Here is a 20,958-nt window from a genome sequence, read left to right as displayed (position 1 = left end):
TCCCTGCTCCTATACTCTATTCCTCTAGAAATGAATGCCAACATTGCATTCGCCTTCTACACTACTGACTCATCCTGGAGGTTAACTTTAAGGGTATCCTGTACGAGGACTCCCAAGTCCCATTGCATCTCAGAACTTTGAAATCTTTCCCCATTTAAATAATACTGTGCCCGTTTATTTTTCTGCCAAAGTGCATAACCATACACTTTCCAATATTGTACTTCATTTGCCACTTCTCTGCCCATTCTTCCGATCTATCCAAGTCTCTCTGCAGACTCTCCGTTTCCTCAGCACTACTGGCCCCTCCACCTATCTTCATATCATCAGCAAACTTAGCCACAAAGCCATCTATTCCATAATCCAAATCGTTGATGTACAATGTAAAAAGAAGCGGCCCCAATACGGACCCCTGTGGAACACCACTGGTAACCGGTAGCCAACCAGAATAGGATCCCTTTATTCCCACTCTCTGTTTCCTGCCAATCAGCCAACTCTCTATCCATGTATGTAACTTCCCCATAATTCCATGGGCTCTTATCTTGTTAAGTAGCCTCATGTGTGGCACCTTGTCAAAGGCCTTCTGAAAATCCAAATATACAACATCCACTGCATCTCCCTTGTCTAGCCTACTGGTAATTTCCTCAAAAATTGTAATAGGTTTGTCAGGCAGGATTTTCCTTTAAGGAATCCATGCTGAATTCTGCCTATCTTGTCATATGCCTCCAGGTACTCTGTAACCTCATTCTTGACAATCAACTCCAACAACTTCCCAACCACCGATGTCAAGCTAACAGGACTATAATTTCCTTTTTGCTTCCTTGCCCCCTTCTTAAATAGCGGAGTGACATTTGCAATCTTTCAGTCCTCCGGAACCATGCCAGAATCTATCAACTTTTGAAAAATCATTGCTAATGCCTCCGCAATCTCCACAGCTACTTCCTTCAGAACATGAGGGTGCATTCCATCTGGTCCAGGAGATTTATCTACCCTTAGCCTATTCAGCTTCCTGAGTACTTTCTCTGTCGTAATTGTGACTGCGCACACTTCTCTTCCCTGCCACCCTTGAGTGTCCAGTATACTGCGGATGTCTTCCTCAGTGAAGACTGATGCAGAATACTCATTCAGTTCCTCTGCCATCACCTTATCTCCCATTACAATTTCTCCAGCATCATTTTCTATTGGTCCTATACCTACTTTCACCTGTCTTTTCCTCTTTATATACTTGAAAAAGCTTTTAGTACCCTCTTTGATATTATTTGCTAGCTTCCTTTCATAGTTAATCCTTTCCCTCTTAATGACCTTCTTGGTTTCCTTTTGTAAGGTTTTAAAAACTTCCCAATCCTCTGTCTTCCCACTAATTTTTGTTTCCTTGTATGCCCTCTCTCTTGGTTTAACTTTTGCTTTGACTTCTTTGGCAACCACGGTTGCATCCTTTTTCCACTCGAAAATTTCTTCTTTTTTGGAATATACCTGACTTGCCCCTTCCTCATTTCTCGCATAAACTCCAGCCACTGCTGCTCTGCTGTCTTTCTCACCAGTGTCCCTTTCCAGTCAACTTTGGCCAGTTCCTCTCTCACGCCCCTGTGAATTCCTTTACTCCACTGAAATACCGACACATCAGATTTCGGCTTCTCTTTTTCAAATTTCACAGTGAACTCAATCATGTCATGATCGCTGCCTCCTAAGGGTTCCTTCACCTCAATCTCCCTAATCACCTCCGGTTGATCACACAATACCCAATCCAGTACAGCCGTTCCCCTAGTGGGCTCAACAACAAGCTGTTCTAAAAAGCCATCTCACAGACATTCTACAAATTCTCTCTCTTGAGATCCAGTGCCAACCTGATCTTCCCAATCCACTTGCATGTTAAAATCCCCCACAATTATCATAACACTGCCCTTCTGACAAGCCTTTTCTATTTCCAGTAGTAATTTGTTGTCCACATCCCTGCAGCTGTTTGGAGGCCTATAAATAACTGCCATCAGGGTCCTTTTACCCCTGCTATTTCTTAGCTCAACCCATAAAGATTCTGCACCTTCTGATCCTATATCACCACTTTCTAATGATTTAATATCATTTCTTACCAATAAAGCCATGCCTCTCCCTCTACCTACCTTCCTATCCTTCCGATACACCGTGTATCCTTGGACGTTCAGCTCCCAGAGACATGCATCCTTTAGCCAGGTCTCAGTGATGGCCACAATACCATACCTGCCAATCTGTAACTGTACGACAAGATCATCCACCTTATTCCTTATGCTGCGTGCATTTAAGTACAACACCTTAAGACCAGTATTTGATACTTTTCGCTTTGATTTCACTGCAACTTTATTGCACTGCAACTCATCTCAATGGCTACAAATTTCCCCCATCACCTGCCTGTCTTTCCTGACATCTTTACTGCTCACCATCTTAGATTTATTTCTGTTTTCCCCTTCCTCCGCTCTGTCATTCCAGTTCCCATCCCCCTGCCAAATTAGTTTAAACCCTCCCTAACAGCTCTATTAAACTTTCCCGCCAGGATATTGGTCCCCTTCGGGTTCAGGTGTAACCTGTCCTTTTTGAACAGGTCATACTTCCCCCGGAAGAGATCCCAATTATCCAAGAATCTGAAACCCTGCCCCCTACACCAATCTCTCAGCCACGCATTCATCTCCCTGATCCGACTATTCTTGCCCTCCCTAGCACGTGGCACAGGTAGCAATCCCGAGATTACTACCCTGGAGGTCCTGCTTCTCAGCTTCCTTCCTAACTCCCGGAAGTCTCTCTTCAGGACCTCCTCCTTTGTCCTATCTATGTTATTGGTACCAACATGTACCAAGACAACTGGCTGCTCACCCTCCCCCTTCAGAATATTCAGGACCCGATCTGAGACATCCCATACCCTGGCACCTGGGAGGCAACACACCATGCGGGTATCTCTATCAGGCTCACAGAATCTACTGTCCGTTCCCCTCACTATGGAATCCCCTATGACTACCACTTTTCTCTTCTCTCTCCTTCTCTCCTGCACAACAGCGCCAGGCTCAGTGCCAGAGACCCGGTCACCATGGGCATCCCCTGTCAGGTCATCCCCCTCAACAGCATCCAGAACAAGATATCTGTTGCTGAGGGAGACAGCCACAGCTGTGCTCTCCACTATCTGGGCATTTCCGGGAGTGAAACTTGGAGTACTGAGTCCAGTTCTGGTCACCTCGCTATAGGAAGGATGTGGAAGCATTGGAAAGGGTACAGAGGAGATTTACCAGGATGCTGCCTGGTTTAGAAAGTATGCATTATGATCAGAGATTAAGGGAGCTAGGGCTTTACTCTTTGGAGAGAAGGAGCATGAGAGGAGACATGATAGAGGTGTACAAGATAATAAGAGGAATAGATAGAGTGGATAGCCAGTGCATCTTCCCCAGGGCACCACTGCTCAATACAAGAGGACATGGCTTTAAGGTAAGGGGTGGGAAGTTCAAGGGGGATATTAGAGGAAGGTTTTTCACTCAGAGAGTGGTTGGTGTATGGAACGCACTGCCTGAGTCAGTGGTGGAGGCAGATACACTGGTGAAGATTAAGAGGCTACTAGACAGGTATATGGAGGAATAAGGTGGGGGCTTATATGGGAGGCAGGGTTTGAGGGTCGGTACAACATTGTGGGCCGAAGGGGCTGTGCTGTGCTGTGCTGTACTGTTCTATGTTCTATGTTCTATTTCCCTTCCCTCTCTTGACAGTGACCCAGTTTTCTGACCCCTGTAGCCTAGGGATGACTACCTCCCTGTAGCTCCTGTCTATCACCTCTTCACTTTCCCTAATAAGCAGTAGGTCATCAAGCTGCAGCTCCAGATCCCTAACACGGTCTCTGAGGAGCTGCATCTCGGTGCACCTGACGCAGATGTGGCCATCAGGGAGGCTGGAGGTCTCCCAGGATTCCCACATCTGACACCCTGAACAAAGCACTAACCCTGCAGGCACGCTATCTAATTCCACAGGAATGAAACAGGAAAAATAAGTCTACTCACCCACTTACCTCGCCAAACAGACAAACTTTTTAAACCGTTAGCTCGTACCCTTAGCTGTGAGGGCCCTGCTGTTCCTGTCTGTCCAGGCTGATTCACGAAAGGTGGGGGAGGAAAAAAAGAGTTGGCGCTTCACTCTTGCCTCTTCCCGTTTACCGCCAAAGCCCGTTGAAGCCAAAGCCCTACACTCTGCTACCACTCACTCCACTGCCCGCTCCGACAGCTGCACGCTGTATAGGGTGGTCTCCCTTTTAAACTCTCCGCGCAGTCCTGTTAACGTTACGCGCCTGCGCAGTCTCGCCCTTCTTGCACTCGAAGAAGTTTTTTAAAAAACTGCCTTCCTTCAGAATTCAGCTCCCACGATGCTCTGTAGTCCCGATCCAAAAGAGAGCTGTTGGCAGCAACCTGCCTTTTTAAACTCTCCGCACGGTCCTGTTCCACCTGCTACTATTTAGGTTGAAGGACCAAGAGAGCAGCGTGAATCAGCACTCTGTTGAGTAGAGCTAAGGAGGGAACTTGCCGACAATGAAAAAATCAGAACAGGTTTTTATTCCCTGAAAAGTTTCCGTTAAATATCTGAGCATTGGCAAGGAACTATTCAATTGGGGGAGGTTGCTCAATATAACTAGTATTCTTTGTCAAGATTGAAGAGCACAATAAAAGCATGAGAGATGGATCCCAGACCTGATTTATATCACTATCAAAGGTAATGACACTTACCGGTGATAAAATGTACATCTTCCTAAAGAACCAAAGGATTTTTCTGAAGACATTTCTTGAACTGCTTCTTCCAGGGAAAATTCGGATGCTTCAGAGAATTCATCTTTATCCCCAGGACATTATAAACACAATAAAATCAGAGGGAGGGAGCAAGTTCAAGTTCTCCTAAGAAGAAAACCCCCCGACTTGAAGTGCTTTTCACATTATTGGCTGTTTCACAAATATATGATCAGTATGTTGAATAACTAATCTATCCAATCCTACTGTCTCTGTAACTCTAGGGCTTTTAGAATGCACTGTAATTTTTCAACAATTACCCATCAGTCCCTTCTGAGAGCTCTTATCAGAATGCAGATGCTTGTTCATTCAGTGCTAATTCTTTAGTTTGTAAATTTGGAGTAACAGTCCAAATTTCAGACATGCACGACTAAGCCAATATAGCAGTGCATTTTTCTTAATTTTAGATTTGCATCAGCTCTTCTTTATGTTTTGCCTAATAGTTGCTATAGAATGTTATGTAGCATAACAAATGAGTCTTTCAGCCTCAGCTCAGCATTGTTGCTGACATGTTCCCTACACTTTTCAGCACTTGGTATAATGTTTCACTTCTCATCTGTTACCAAAAAGAGCACAATGCTGAGTCTTAGTAACCAGTCTCCACCACCCCTCCCCAATCTCGTGCATGGTCCAGTATTAAAATCATTTTTTGAGGATGTGACTAAACACATTGATGAAGGTAGAGCAGGAGATGTAGTGTATATAGATTTCAGCGAGGCATTTGATAAGGTACCCCATGCAAGGCTTATTGAGAAAGTAAGGAGGCATGGGATCCAAGGGGACATTACTTTGTGGATCCAGAACTCGGTTGCCCACAGAAGGCAAAGAGTGGCTGTAGACAGGTCATTTTCTGCATGGAGGTCGGTGACCAGTGGTGTGCCTCAGGGATCTGCTCTGGGACCCTTACTCTTTGTGATTTTATAAATGACCTGGATGAAGAAGGGGAGGGATGGGTTAGTAAATTTGCTGATGACACAAAGGTTGGAGGTATTGTGGATAGTGTGGAGGGCTGTCAGAGGTTACAACGGGACATTGATAGGATGCAAAACTGGGCTAAGAAGTGGCAGATGGAGTTCAACCCAGATAAGTGTGAAGTGGTTCATTTTGGTAGGTCTAATATGATGGCAGAATATAGTATTAATGGTAACACTCTTGGCAGTGTGGAGGATCAGAGGGGTCTTGGGGTCCAAGTCCATAGGACACTCAAAGCAGCTGCACAGGTTGACTCTGTGGTTAAGAATGCATATGGTGTATTGGCCTCCATCAATCGTGGAATTGAATTTAGGAGCCGAGAGGTAATATTGCAGCTATAAAGGACTCTGGTCAGACCCCAGTTGGAGTATGGTGCTCTGTTCTGGTCACCTCACTACAGGAAGGATGTGAAAGCCATAGAAAGGGTGTACAGGAGATTTGCAAGGATGTTGCCTGGATTGGGAAGCATGCCTTATGAAAACAGGATGAGCGAACTTGACCTTTTTCCCTTGGAGCGATGGAGGATGAGAGGTGACCTGATAGAGGTGTATAGGATAGGGTCTTTTAAGAGACTTTTGGATAGGTACATGGAGCTTAGAAAAATAGAGGGCTATGGGTAAGCCTAGTAATTTCTAAGGTAGAGACATGTTCAGCACAACTTTGTGGGCCAAGGGGACTGTATGGTGCTGTAGTTTTTCTATGTTTCTATATCTGCCTAAAACCTGGAAATTTGGTTCTATATCAACATCATATATTTGGGTATTTGTGAGTTATGTTAACAGGAAGTGAGGCAAATGCAAAAAAATATTCTTTAGTACAAAAATATCCCAAAATATGTTTGATAAACGTTACTGAGCATTATTTGACTGATTAATGTAATGAAAATATTTGAGCCATAAAATCCAGAGAGTTCACTGAATTCCTTCAGGAATGGATATCACCTATTCTCAGCAGGTCTAAGCTTTATGTGACTACATTCCCAGGACAGATTAGTTCCCCCTTAATTTATGGAAAGCTGCTCAGTTTGGGGACAGATAGGAAGAGCAATGTATGTTCTTCTGCCAGTGAAGCCCACATTTCTTGAATTAATAGATAGGATTTGAGAACAAAAATGAGCAAGGCTTGTACTGCACTTCATAAATGGATTATCTTTAACATTCAATATCAAATACTACTTGTGAAGAATGGTCACATTAAAATATTAAGGCTTCTTCTGATGCCCCATCAGAACTTTGTAAGAGACAGCAATTCAATAAAAAAAATATTTGCTGCTGTTTCTCCAGCAAAATATTAGGAGACTGGGACACCTCAAGAGAAAACCTTCCCCTCAAAGTATTTTGTAGAGACATGAAGGGGGAAAATGAATGGAAAAAGGAAGGAATTACAAATGAAATCTCATCCTACAGAGCTGTGGCATATTGAAGCACCTCCCCAATGGAGTAGTAGGGTATAGAATTCATGTCATGCTTCAGTAAATTGACTTGATGATCCGAGTAGTCGTGTTTCTTTTTGAGCTTTGTTTGGTCTTTTTTTTATGAAGAAAACACAAAGGTATTCAAACAGATTTTTCTAAAAATCAAAGATGTCAAAAGTAATTGCTTTAAGTACACATTTCGAGAATCAAAATGAATTGTTATAGTTTGATAATTTCAGCAAATTGAATTTTCTCTTTTGTTGGTCAGTACCGTACACTGATGTTAGTCATTTATGGAATCTCAGTTTCTAAGACTGTGGCTTGTAGTAGTAATATCTGTACAATGGGAAGAGGTCTCCTTTTGAATTATTGACAATATCTTCAAATTTCTTACAGCTTTCCTTTGCTGCAACTACACCAGTCCTAGCTGATAAAAAGAAGTACCCCTATTTCTTCCGAACAGTTCCATCAGATAATGCAGTCAATCCTGCAGTCGTCAAGTTCCTCAAACATTTTCATTGGCGTAGGGTAGGAACCTTGACCCAGGATGTACAACGTTTCTCTGAGGTATGACTTTTTGCATTTTTTTAATACAGAAAGATAAGTATATATTGGACAACTCACTAGTGTCAATAGTGCTGATAGATTTATTATTGCCAGTGGAAGATTCTGTGCCCCACCTTTATTTCACAGTATTCAGAGCAATCTCAAAGTTTTGCAAGAAGAACACAGTGTGTCCCTTTATTTACTGCAGTTCTCTCTCTATTAGTTGTTTGCCATTCTGATGTTATATTGTAACTTGATTTCTGAGGAGATACATGCATAGAAATCACTGAAATTAATAGATAGCTTTTGTAAACCACTGGCAAATGAGGATGAACCACAGATTCTTCAACAGATGTTAATCCTCTCAAAGGAGTACATGCGAATGAGCAATAACCATCTGCATGGCATTTTTTCATTGTGACACTGCTAGTGTGTGCCAACAGACTACCTGAGCATGAAGGACATTGCACAATTAATACTTGGAGACTTCTGTTCAAGAACATTCCCAACTCAAGGCGCAGTCCATTTCTGGTGGCTCTGTTAAATTGAGAAGGCAAACAGTTTGAAGATAAACAATAAGAATTTACTAATATCCAGCTCTAATTGTATTGATGAACCACACAGACATGTGAATTTTAGTCTGCTGAGCTTATTTTCCCTGTAATGTTTGTACACAGCTGTGGCACAACAAATTTCTGCTCTAAATTTCTAACAGCTATTTCGATTCAATTTACTTTTAATGATCGTGAAAAGACCACATTGAGATAGCAGAAGGATACATACAGGGCACACCACAGGATACCTGTGCTTTGATTACAACAGCTTAGCACTGGCAGAGGAACTCAGAAGATGCATTATTTCTTGTTCTGTGAATTAGCTGAATTTAAGCTGAATAAATCTTGAATTAATCAGTAAAATAATTACGATCTATGCATCTGGCAAGTGCCTATGTTTGATGTTGAGCTGCATTGATATCACTTAAAATTACAAACCATTTTTGAAAGAGTAAAAAACTTGAGCAGAAAGAAACATAATAATTAAGTGTGAATTAAGTCAACTCATGAGTTAGAAAATGCTGGTACTGTATTGTGAAAGTGTGTGGTACGGATACCTGTACTTGCCCATTGAACCAGCTTGCAGTCACACTTCTCCCAGTCATATCTTCCAGCTATGAGCTTCCCATAGTCACTATGGGCTTTCTTCCATGATTATCCTGTGAGCAGAATAATTGTAAGCAGAGGCCACTTGTCAACTCCTGAAGCTATTTATCTGGCATTATCCTGACAGTGACCAGCAGAAAGAGCTGATAAACAGATGTTTAGAATTGACAGAAATTGATATAAATACATTGAAATGTTAGAAAGCATAGCAAAACTAAAACAAAGGTTTATCTAAAATTTGTTAAGACAGGTAAATAGTGAACTAAAAAAAAGGTGATTAGCATCAAATTCCTAAAAAATCAACCACAATTTTCAGACTCGTTTTCAAAGCCTTCAAATTTCCCAGACAATGATCACTCAGGCTCAAGATTTGGCCCTGATGATGTGGTGTGTAATTTGTTTCCCTTGAAGATCCTGATTCAAGTGCACAGATCAGCAAAGACCAGTCATCCAAGCACCATATGGTGAGGCTGACTATTTCTGCTAGTACAATCATAGTTTGTTGATTGTATTAAGATATGAATGCAAAAATCAAAGTTGCAAAAATGGCCAAATAGATCAAGCTATATATTATGCCCAAAGCTCAAAGGTATTATCATCATATTCATTGTCATCCAGGATATTACAAGAACCTATACAATCACCATTATTTGAGCTATTATTGGATTATCTAGTACTTTTGTGCTACAGCCTAATTTTCCAAAGATAAAATGCCACAATTACATCAGAGGTTAAAATAATAAACAAAAGCAGAATTGAAAAACCTTTCTGCTGTAAACCATCCACTATATAAAGCTGTTTATCCTCATTTGAATTGTTGTTGGTCTGCATATTCAATTATTTTTCTGTAGGTAGGAAAGGTATGGCCACATTAGTGGGGTTGTATTACAGACCACCCAATAGTCAACGAGAATTGGAAGAGCAAATCTGCAGGGAAATAGCAAGCAACTGCAGGAAACATAAAGTTGTGGTGGTAGGGGATTTTAATTTTCCACATATTGATTGGGACTCCCATACTGTTAGGGGTCTAGATGGTTTAGAGTTTGTAAAATGTGTTCAGGAAAGTTCTCTAAATCAATATATAGAGGGACCAACTAGAGGGGATGCAATATTAGATCTCATGTTAGGAAACGAGTTAGGACAAGTGACGGAAGTCTGTGTAGGGGAGGACTTTGGTTCCAGTGATCATAACACTATTAGTTTCAACTTGATCATGGACAAAGATAGATCTAGTCCTAGGGTTGAGGTTCTTAACTGGAAGAAGGCCAAATTTGAAGAAATGAGAAAGGATCTAAAAAGCATGGATTGGGACCGGTTGTTCTCTGGCAAGGATGTGATCGGTAGGTGGGAAGCCTTCAAAGGAGAAATTTTGAGAGTGCAGAATTTGTATGTTCCTGTCAGGATTAAAGGCAAAGTGAATAGGAATAAGGAACCTTGGTTCTCAAGGGATATTGCAACTCTGATAAAGAAGAAGAGGGAGTTGTATGACACGTATAGGAAGCAGGAAGTAAATAAGGTGCTTGAGGAGTATAAGAAGTGCAAGAAAATACTTAAGAAAGAAATCAGGAGTGCTAAAAGAAGACATGAGGTTGCATTGGCAGTCAAAGTGAAGGATAATCCAAAGAGCTTTTACAGGTATATTAAGAGCAAAAGGATTGTAAGGGATAAAATTGGTCCTCTTGAAGATCAGAGTGGTCGCCTATGTGCGGAACCAAAGGAAATGGGGGAGATCTTAAATAGATTTTTTTGCATCTGTATTTACTAAGGAAACTGGCATGATGTCTATGGAATTAGGGGAAACAAGTAGTGAGACCATGGAAACTGTACAGATCGAAAAGGAGGAGGTCCTTGCTGTCTTGAGGAAAATTAAAGTGGATAAATCCCCGGGACCTGACAGGGTGTTCCCTCGGACCTTGAAGGAGACTGGTGTTGAAATTGCAGGGGCCCTGGGAGAAATACTTAAAATGTCGCTGTCTACAGGTGAGGTGCCGGAGGATTGGAGGGTGGCTCATGTTGTTCCGTTGTTTAAAAAAGGATCGAAAAGTAATCCGGGAAATTATAGGCCGGTAAGTTAACGTCGGAAGTAGGTAAGTTATTGGAGGGAGTACTAAGAGACAGAATCTACAAGCATTTGGATAGACAGGGACTTATTAGGGAGCGTCAACCTGGCTTTTTTTGGCAGGTCATGTTTGACCAATCTATTGGAGTTTTTCGAGGAGGTTACCAGGAAAGTGTATGAAGGGAAGGCAGTGGATATTGTCTACATGGACTTCAGTAAGGCCTTTGACAAGGTCCCGCATGGGAGGTTAGTTAGGAAAATTCAGTTGCTAGGTATACATGGAGAGGTGGTAAATTGGATTAGACATTGGCTCAATGGAAGAAGCCAGAGAGTGGTGGAAGAGAATTGCTTCTCTGAGTGGAGGCCTGTGACTAGTGGTCTGCCACAGGGATCAGTGCTGGGTCTATTGTTATTTGTCATCTATATCAATGATCTGGATGATAATGTGGTAAATTGGATCAGCAAATTTGCTGATGATACAAAGATTGGAAGTGTAGTAGACAGCGAGGAAGGTTTTCAGAGCCTGCAGAGGGACTTGGACCAGCTGGAAAAATGGGCTGAAAAATGGCAGATGGAGTCTAATGCAGACAAGTGTGAGGTATTGCACGTTGGAAGGACAAACCAAGGTAGAACATACTGGGGTAATGGTAAGGCATTGAGGAGTGCAGTGGAACAGAGGGATCTGGGAATACAGATACAAAATTCCCTAAAAGTGTCGTCACAGGTAGATAGGGTGGTAAAGAGAGCTTTTGGTACATTGGCCTTTATTAATTGAAGTATTGAGTATAAGAGCTGGAATGTTATGATGAGATTGTATAAGGCATTGGTGAGGCCGAATCTGGAGTATTGTGTTCAGTTTTGGTCACCAAATTACAGGAAGGATATAAATAAGGTTGAAAGAGTGCAGAGAAGGTTTACAAGGATGTTGCCGGGACTTGAGAAACTCAGTTACAGAGAATTGTTGAATAGGTTAGGACTTTATTCCCTGGAGCGTAGAAGAATGAGGGGAGATTTGATAGAGGTATATAAAATCATGATGGGTATAGATAGAGTGAATGCAAGTAGGCTTTTTCCACTGAGGCAAGGGGAGAAAAAAACCAGAGGACATGGGTTAAGGGTGAGGGGGGGAAAGTTTAAAGGGAACATTAGGGGGGGCTTCTGCACACAGAGAGTGGTGGGAGTATGGAATGAGCTGCCAGACGAGGTGGTAAATGCGGGTTCTTTTTTAACATTTAAGAATAAATTGGACAGGTACATGGATGGGAGGTGTATGGAGGGATATGGTCCGTGTGCAGGTCAGTGGGACTAGGCAGAAAATGGGTTGGCACAGCCAAGAAGGGCCGAAAGGCCTGTTTCTGTGCTGTAGTTTCTATGGTTTCTATGGTTCCAACAAGGAATCACACTACCTTCCCTCAAGGGCATAAGTGAACTATCTGAGTTCTTATGATAATGCAGTAGTTTCATAATTATTTTTGAGAGTGGTTTCTTGTCCTTAGATACTGAATTGATTTAAGTACTAGAATTATGTAATTCTTAACTCACCTGATGGCACGATGGGTTTCAAATTTTGTGCCCGTTTTGGTCACCCTGTTATAAAAGACACGGTTAAACTGGAAAGAGTGTGTCAAAGATTTATAAGGATGTTGTCAGGGCTGGATGGCCTGAGTTATGGTGATGGTTTGGAAAGGCTAGGTCTTTATTCCTTGAAATGCAGGAGGGTGAGGGGCAACCTCATACAAGTGCTTAAAATTATGAGGAGCATAGATAAGGAAGATGGTGATAATCTTTGACCCAGGCTAGGGCCTCCAAACTAGGGAACATAGGGTTATAGTGAGAAGGGAAAGATTTAAAAGGGATCTGAGGGGCAACTCTTCACACAGAGAGGGTGGTGAATGTTGGAATGAGCTTTCAGAAGAAGTGAAGGAAAAAACAAGCTTTCAGAAGAAGTGAAGGAAAAAACAATCAGCTAGAGGAATTCTACAGGACATACAGCATGTGCAGAAGGAAAGAAATTGTCAACATTTTGGGTCAAAACCCTATATTAGGACTGAGAGCGGAGAGGTGAGGTGGCCAATATGGAGAGAAAGGGAGTGGCAAGAAAGGGTTCTGAGGCAATTGGTGGGCTGAGGAGGGATGTAAGGTAATGCCAGGTTGGGTGGAGGGTGGATATGGAGTTAGAAGACAGTGACAGGAGAATGATAGTTGGAGATAGACAGAGAGAGGAAAAAGAGGGAAAAAAACAACCGCTGGATTCAGATAAGTAAAGGAAACAGAATGGGAACTATTCGGGAAGAGGCAAATAACTTGGAACCAGATGGGGCTAAATTGGTTAAACAATAGGTCAATGGCAGATGCAATCTCAATGGCTCTCCACATGGCTTCAGATCACCTGGACAACACAAACACCTATGTCAGAATGCTGTTCATTGACTATAGCTCAGCATTTAATACCATCATTCCTACAATCCTGATTGGGAAGTTACAGACCCTGGGCCTCTGTACCTCCCTCTGCAATTGGATCCTCGACTTCCTAATCGGAAGACCACAGTCCGTGTGGATTGGTGATAATATCCTCCTCACTGACAATCAACACTGGCGCACATCAGGGGTGTGTGCTTAGCCCACTGCTCTACTCTCTCTATACCCATGACTGTGTGATTAGGCATAGCTCAAATACCATCTATAAATTTGCTGATGATACGACCATTGTTGGTAGAATCTCAGGTGGTGATGAGAGGGCGTACATGAATGAGATATGCCAACTAGTGGAGTGGTGCCGCAGCAACAACCTGGCACTCAACGCCAGTAAGATGAAAGAGCTGATTGTGGACTTCAGGAAGGGTAAGACAAAGGAACACATACTAATCTTCATAGAGGGATCAGAAGTGGAGAGAGTGAACAGCTTCAAGTTCTTGACTGCCAGGGTTTCTGAGGAGTTAATCTGGTTCCAGTATATCAATGCAGTTATAAAGAAGGCAAGACAGCCATTGTACTTCATTAGGAGTTTGAAGAGATTTGGTATGTCAACAAATACACTCAAAAACTTCTATAGATGTATCGTGGACAGCATTCTGATAGGCTGCATCACTGTCTGGTATGGGGGGTGGTGGCTACTGCACAGGTCCGAAAGAAGCTGCAGAGGGTTGTAAATTTAGTCAGCTCCATTTTGCGTACTAGCCCAGGTCATCTTCAGAGAGTGGTGTCTCAGAAAGGCAGCGTCCGTTATTAAGGACCCCCAGCACCCAGGGCATGCCCTTTTCTCACTGTTACCATCAGGTAGGAGATACAGAAGCCTGAAGGCACACACTCAGCGATTCAGGAACAGCTTCTTCCCCTCTGCCATCCAGTTCCTAAATGGACGTTGAACCCTTGAACACTACCTCACTTTTTAACATATTATTTCAGTTTTTTGCACAATTTTAATCTATTCAATATACGTATACTGTAATTTATTTATTTATCTATTATTATTATTAGATTTTATTTTTTCTCTTCTATATTATGTATTGCATTGAACTGCTGCTGCTAAGTTAACAAATTTCACGTCACATGCTGGTGAAAATAAACCTGATTCTGATTCTGATTCTGATTCTGTGTGTGAATTGGATGGATAGAGCAAGAAAGAGGAAGGAAATTGTGGATATCACAGCAGGGGAGGGGTGTAAGGAAAGGAGGGGAAAGAGGACAAGTCCGATTATTCAAGGAAGTATCCAGATATAAACATTAGCATCTAACAACATGTATTACACACTCGGACAGAACTACAACTAAATTCAATTACACATTCAGGGATGTTTGAATGATAAAGGGATGTTAGGTTAGTGGAATATTATGGTGCGGTAAAATATCAGCTACGTTTGCGTTGAACAGTGGGACAAGCAAAATGGGCAACTGTCTGGATACTGACTGGAATTACTGTGTGTGGAAATAATGGATATGAGCAAGATTTTAAATTAATACTTATTATCAGTACTCACTAGAGAGGAGGATGTGGAGGGTGGAGAGGGGAATGGTAACATTCTCCAACATATCGGTGTTAGGAAGAAGGTGTTGGATCTGGTTATAATGATTCAGAGGTTTTTTGAAGGTCAATAAAGAGGCATAAAATTTAGCTTCTTGAAAATACAAAACCAGCTGCACTATAATGACTAGGAAAATCACTGAACAATTACAATTAACAATTATTGTTATATAAAATTACAATCAAGCATAGGCAAGTTAAACTACAAGGAAAAATACTAGAAAAACAACAAATCTACACCCTCTTCCAGCATAGAAGTGTAAGAAATAGTGTTGCAGATTAGGGTGGATAAATCCCCAGGACCGGATGGGATCTATTCAATGATGCTAAGGGAAGCAAAGCAGAAAATTACTGGAGCTCTGATGGAAAATTTAGTACCTGCATTAGTCTATCGTAAGATACTGCAAGACAGGAGATTAGCTAATGTTGTCCCCTATTCAAAAAAGAGCAGTAGAGGTATGATTGGAAAGTGTCGGTTGATGATCCCTTTGTCGGTGGTAGGGAAGTTGTTGGAGAAGATTTTGTGGAAGAGGATCTATGTTTACTTGGAAAGATAGGTTCTGATTAGGAGGAGTCAGCATGGTTTTGTGCAGGGAGATCATGTTTCAACTCTGATTGAGTTCCGTTGAGGAGCTAATGAAAAGTAATGAGAGCAAGGCAGATAATGTTGTTCTATTGGACATTGGGAAGGCTCTTGTCAAATGCCTGGAAGGTAGGGAGTCTAGAAAGTTAAGCCACAAAGTATATGAGGCATATTGACAAACTGAATCCAAAATTGGCTTGGTGATGAAAGGCAGAGGACGTTAATGGTGGATGAGTGTTCTATTAACCAGAAATCTGTAACAAGTGGTATATTGCAGGGCAAACACGGGGAAATCTGCAGATGCTGGAATTTAAAGGAACACACATAAAAGTTGCTGGTGAATGCAGTAGGCCAGGCAACATGCTGCCTGGCCTGCTGCGTTCACCAGCAACTTTTACGTGTGTATATTGCAGGGATTAGGTCTGGAACATTTGCTGTTTGTAATATACATAAATAACCTGGGAGAGAATGTAGGTGATCTGATTGGTAAATTTGTAGATGACCTGAAAATTGTAGGTGCTGAAGAAGTTCATCTCAGGATACAGTGGGACTTGCACCTGCTGGAGGGTTGGGTAGAGCAGTGGCAGATGGAATTTAATTCAGAGAAGTGTGAGAGAGTGCACATTGGAATTGAAGTTCTGGTAGGGCATGTTGAGTGGATGGCAAAGACCTTAGCTGCACTGATAGACAATGGGAAATTTGGGTGCAAGTTCATAGCACCCTGAAAATGACAGCACAGGTGGATCGAGCAGTGAAGAAGGCATTTGACATGCTTGGTCTGAAAGGATGAGGCCTTGAGTATAAGATTTGAGAGGCCACATTGTAATGGTGCAAAAGGTAGTTAGAGTCCATGTAGTATTTTATACATTTTTGATTACCATGCTAAAGGAAGAATGTGGTAGCAATATGATTTACTAGGATATTGTCTGAAATAGAAGGCTGTAGTTATAAAGAGAGATTGAATAGGCTGTGTTTGTTCCCACTGGAGATTAGGAGACTGAGGGGTCACCTTTTCAGTTTTACAAAATTGTGTGGGGCATAAATAGGATAGTCAATCATTTTCCCTGGGCATGTGGGTATCAAGCTAAATAGTACAGGTTTAAAGTGAGAGGCAAATAATTTTAAGGAGGTCTGAGGGATATGTGTTTCACCCAGCGTAGTACCTATCAGAGGAGGTATAGAAGCAGGTACAATTATTATGTTTAAAAATGTATTTGTACAGATATTTTGACAGGAAATTTGTGGAACTGTACTGGTCTAATGAAGGCAAATGTGATTAGTGCAAATAGGTATCAGTCACTAAAGATGCTGTGGACTGTAAGGGTCTAATTTTGTGTTGTATAATTCTATGCTCCACTCCAACTTTTATTTATTATTTCTAATGTTCAGACCTATATTTTCTTCTAAGTCAATTACATCATATCAAATTAACTGGACTGTTATATCTGCTTATGGGACCATTTGTTCTACAGATTGACTGTCACCTTTGTCTACAATCTAACGATGACTTTATCTCAACATAAAGAAAATACCGACACTTCTGACAATGCAATGTACATAGAAGAAATAGTTTTTTTCACCTTCATGCTTGAAGTCCATTTCCAATCATCTTATTCTGCCAATGTGAGGCTGCTTTCAATTATTGCAAACCAACTTTATTTAATTAATTCTACAATTGTTTTTGTATCTTTATTAAATTAGTTTCATAATTTGAAACATAAAATCTTTACTTCGCTTTGGTACTTTGCAATTAGGTGACCCAAAATCTTGTTAATTATTTTTATGTTTTGTCTTCATTTCTCCTTGCCATTGTGAATTTAATTTATTTCATGGCCAATGTAGATTAAAATATTTCACATTCAATCCGGCTGTGTGGCCAGGCATAGCTATAAATTTGCTGATGATACAACCATTGTTGGTATAATCTCAGGTGGTGACCAGAGGGCGTACAGGAGTGAGATATGCCAACTAGTGGAGTGGTGCCACAGCAACAACCTGGCACTCAATGTCACTAGGACAAAAGAGCTGATTGTGGACCAAAGAAACACATACCAATCCTCATAGAGGGATCAGAAGTGGAGAGAGTGAGTAGTTTCAGGTTCCTGGGTGTCAAGATCTCTGAGGATCTAACCTGATCCTAACATATCGATGTAGTTATAAAGAAGGCAAGACAGTGACTGTACTTCATTAGGAGTTTGAAGAGATTTGGTATGTCAACAAATACACTCTAAAACTTCTATAGATGTACCGTGGAGAGCAGTCTGACAGCCTGCATCACTGACTGGTATGGGGGATTGGTGGAGAGAGCCTACTGCACAGGACTGAAAGAAGCTGCAGAGTGTTGCAAATTTAGTCGGCTCCATCTTGGGTACTAGCCTACAAAGTACCCAGGATATCTTCAAGAAGCAGTGTCTCAGAAAGGCAGCGTCCGTTATTAAGGACCTCCAGAACCCAGAACTTGCACTTTTCTCACTGTTACCATCAGCTAGGAGGTACAGAAGCCTGAAGGAACACACTCAGTGATTCAGGAACAGCTTCTTCCCCTCTGCCATCCGATTCCTAAATGGACATTGAACCTGTGAACACTACCTCACTTTCTTAATATACAATTATTTCTGTTTTTTGCATGATTTTCTTCTTCTATATCATGTATTGCATTGAACTGCTGCTGCTAAGTTAACGAATTTCATGACACATGATAATAAACCTGATTCTGATTTACCTTCAGGGTAAACTTCATTTATTACAAGTGCTGTCAACAAGGGAGTCACCCATCCTTGAATGAATTCTTGCTGACCGAAAGTTTCTGGTGGCACCCTATTTGATGCCTTGCCTTCAACCACCCTGCAATCCCCACCCTATCTCTTTCATACATATTGAGTGAATATAAAGGACAAGGCTCTGATTTACAGCAAGCCTGAATGGCCAGCTTATTTTGGGAGCCCGATGTATTTCTGCTCCTTGCAGGGCATTCCAAGCACCTATCACTATCTGTATAAAAAAAACTTACCTCTGACATCCCCCTATACTTTTCTCCAATTACCTTAAAATTACACCCTTCGTATTCTACCTGGGGATTTTTACCTGGGGAAAGAGTATCTAGCTATCCACTCTATCTATGTCTTTTATCATCTTTTATCAAGTCACCTCTCATCCTCCTTTACTACAGAGAGAAAAGTCCTAGCTCATTCCGCCTATGCTCATTATGCTCTCTAGTCCAGACAGCATTCTGTTAAATCTCCTCAGTATTGTATAATGCGTATCCAAGTATTGGATACTGGACCCCACACTTGTGGTTGAGAGCAGTCTGAACTGACTGCAGCCAGCTTCATGCAGCCTTCTCCTCTGCATCCCTATTACAGTGCTCCGCACCAAGTCACTTAATGTTCAAGAATATCATAAATCAATATGCTGAGTCCAATAACTATTTCATATTTTTGTTTTCTAATTCTGAATCATTTTTAGGATTTTAATTTGTCCTAATCTTATTATGTGACAGGCTGCCTTCCTGGTCATGTTCCATTGCTCTCTATTGGCATTACCTCCATTAGACCATGAGACATAGGAGCAGAATTAGGCCATTCAGCCCATCAAATCTGCTCTGCCATTCCATCATGGCTGATCCTAGATCCCACTCAACCCCCTACACCTGCCTTCTCACCATATCCTTTAATGCCCTGACTGATCAGGAAACTATCAATTTCCACCTTAAATATACCCATGGACTTGGCCTCCAATGTAGTCTGTGGCAGAGCAGTCCACAGATTTGCTACTCTCTGGCTTAAAAAAAAATTCTTCCTTACCTCTAATTTTAAATTTCTCGTACAAAAGGAAGGAAAGACTGCTTTATATTTTACTAAAAGGTCGCCCCTCAATTTTGGGGCTGTGCCCTCTCGTTCTGGATACTCCCACCATAAGAAACATCCTCTCCACATCCACCTTATCTTGCCCTTTCAACATTCGGTGGGTTTCGATGAGATCCCCCATATTCTTTGAAATTCCAATGAGTAGAGGCCATTGTTTGTAACTCAGCTTTTCATTCCAGAGCTTACAAACTTCACTAATACTATAATTGCCGAGTTTTCTATCTCTTAAATACAACCAGTTTCCAGGCAAAGTTGCACCTCAGTACACTTGCCCATACTTATGGCACTTGTCCATTATCAATGCTTATGACAGAAAGGGTATTCATTTATAATTCTTACAGAACAGGAAACAACATCTGTAATTTTTACATCTGTAAATTTAATTTCCCAATCAATACTATAAACCCCATAACAGGGACAAATGAAAATCTATTGAATTTCAGTAACTCAGTTGGAAAATAACATGTGTTCTTAATATATTGTAAAATACAATATTATGTTATGTTATACAATGAGTATCTCTTGGTTTATGTTGAGCAAGTCTGCAAGTGGTTTACTGATATTACGATCAATATGATGTTATAATGCTTTTACTGTACTTAATTGGGAGATTTGCTAATTCTTTAATAGTCAGCTATTTGAATGTGTTTTCAATCATTCCTAATTGAGTTACAGGACAGTTTTAGAGGAGAACCTACCACAGAGAAAATGTATCATATCTCTGTAGAAATTAATGACCTTGTCAACAGCTAACGAGTCTATGCAGGCAAATGTCTACATCTACATCAAGCAAACCAGAAAGTTTACAAATAGTTTTTCCTACAGACAGGCAGTTATGAGGGAAAAAATTACCGTGTAGAAATCTGAATGTTGAGAAATCCTAATTTTAAATTGCTCGTACATAAGGAAGGAAAGACTGCTTTATATTTCACATTTTGCATCACAATAATTTTTGTGTGCATAGTGTTTAACTTGACCTTCTATACAAGATGCATTCACATTACTGAAAAAGTGTAATGCTAAGACAATTATTTTATGTTACTGGAGAAGTCAGATGGGGGTATAGAGAGTAAGAGAGGAGAGGAGGAGTTCACAAAATTTGTGGATATTTTTTGCTGCTATTTTAATTCTTTCGGGGGGAAAAAAGGGTTGTACAATAGGCAGGGTGCAAAGCTGAAAGGTATACTCCACTTTCAAAGATGTAAATGGGAAATTATACCAGTCATTTTATTGCTGGGCTATTTAACTTCAGGACTTTCCCTACAAAGAAAATAACATACCATTGGACTGAAAACATTCTATCCTGGTTTCCAGGATACTTAATAGTGGGAAAAGAAGAGGTCCATCAAATGTTATAGTTAAGTCGTTCAGCTCACCAAAATAAGGGCTGAAGACCACATGCGATTAGTTAGATTGCCATGATGGTCAGCACAGACAGAGCTGATCCTATGCTGTAATGACAGGTCTCAAAGAATCTGTACACTGTAGCTGCAATTAATGAAAGAGTTGTGGTTTATTTGGAAAGTACTTAAATGGTAGTACAAACTTACAGAGCTGAG

General features: G+C 41.1%; 1 protein-coding gene across 3 annotated transcripts in view; it reads left to right on the top strand.

Moving 5' to 3' along the window:
- gabbr2 (gamma-aminobutyric acid (GABA) B receptor, 2) overlaps positions 1-20,958 on the top strand; it is a 1,055,299-nt gene that overhangs the window by 632,331 nt on the left and 402,010 nt on the right. For all 3 annotated transcript variants that reach the window (XM_072253441.1, XM_072253440.1, XM_072253442.1), the window contains one exon: positions 7,561-7,731. In XM_072253441.1, coding sequence (XP_072109542.1) covers positions 7,561-7,731 — 171 coding nt within the window. The remainder of the gene's footprint in view (positions 1-7,560; positions 7,732-20,958) is intronic.

The sequence above is a fragment of the Mobula birostris genome, chromosome 3 (assembly GCF_030028105.1).
Source record: "Mobula birostris isolate sMobBir1 chromosome 3, sMobBir1.hap1, whole genome shotgun sequence".
Lineage (NCBI taxonomy): Eukaryota > Metazoa > Chordata > Chondrichthyes > Myliobatiformes > Myliobatidae > Mobula > Mobula birostris.
Note: the sequence above shows the minus strand (reverse complement) of the source record. Positions and strands in the feature narration are given on the sequence as shown.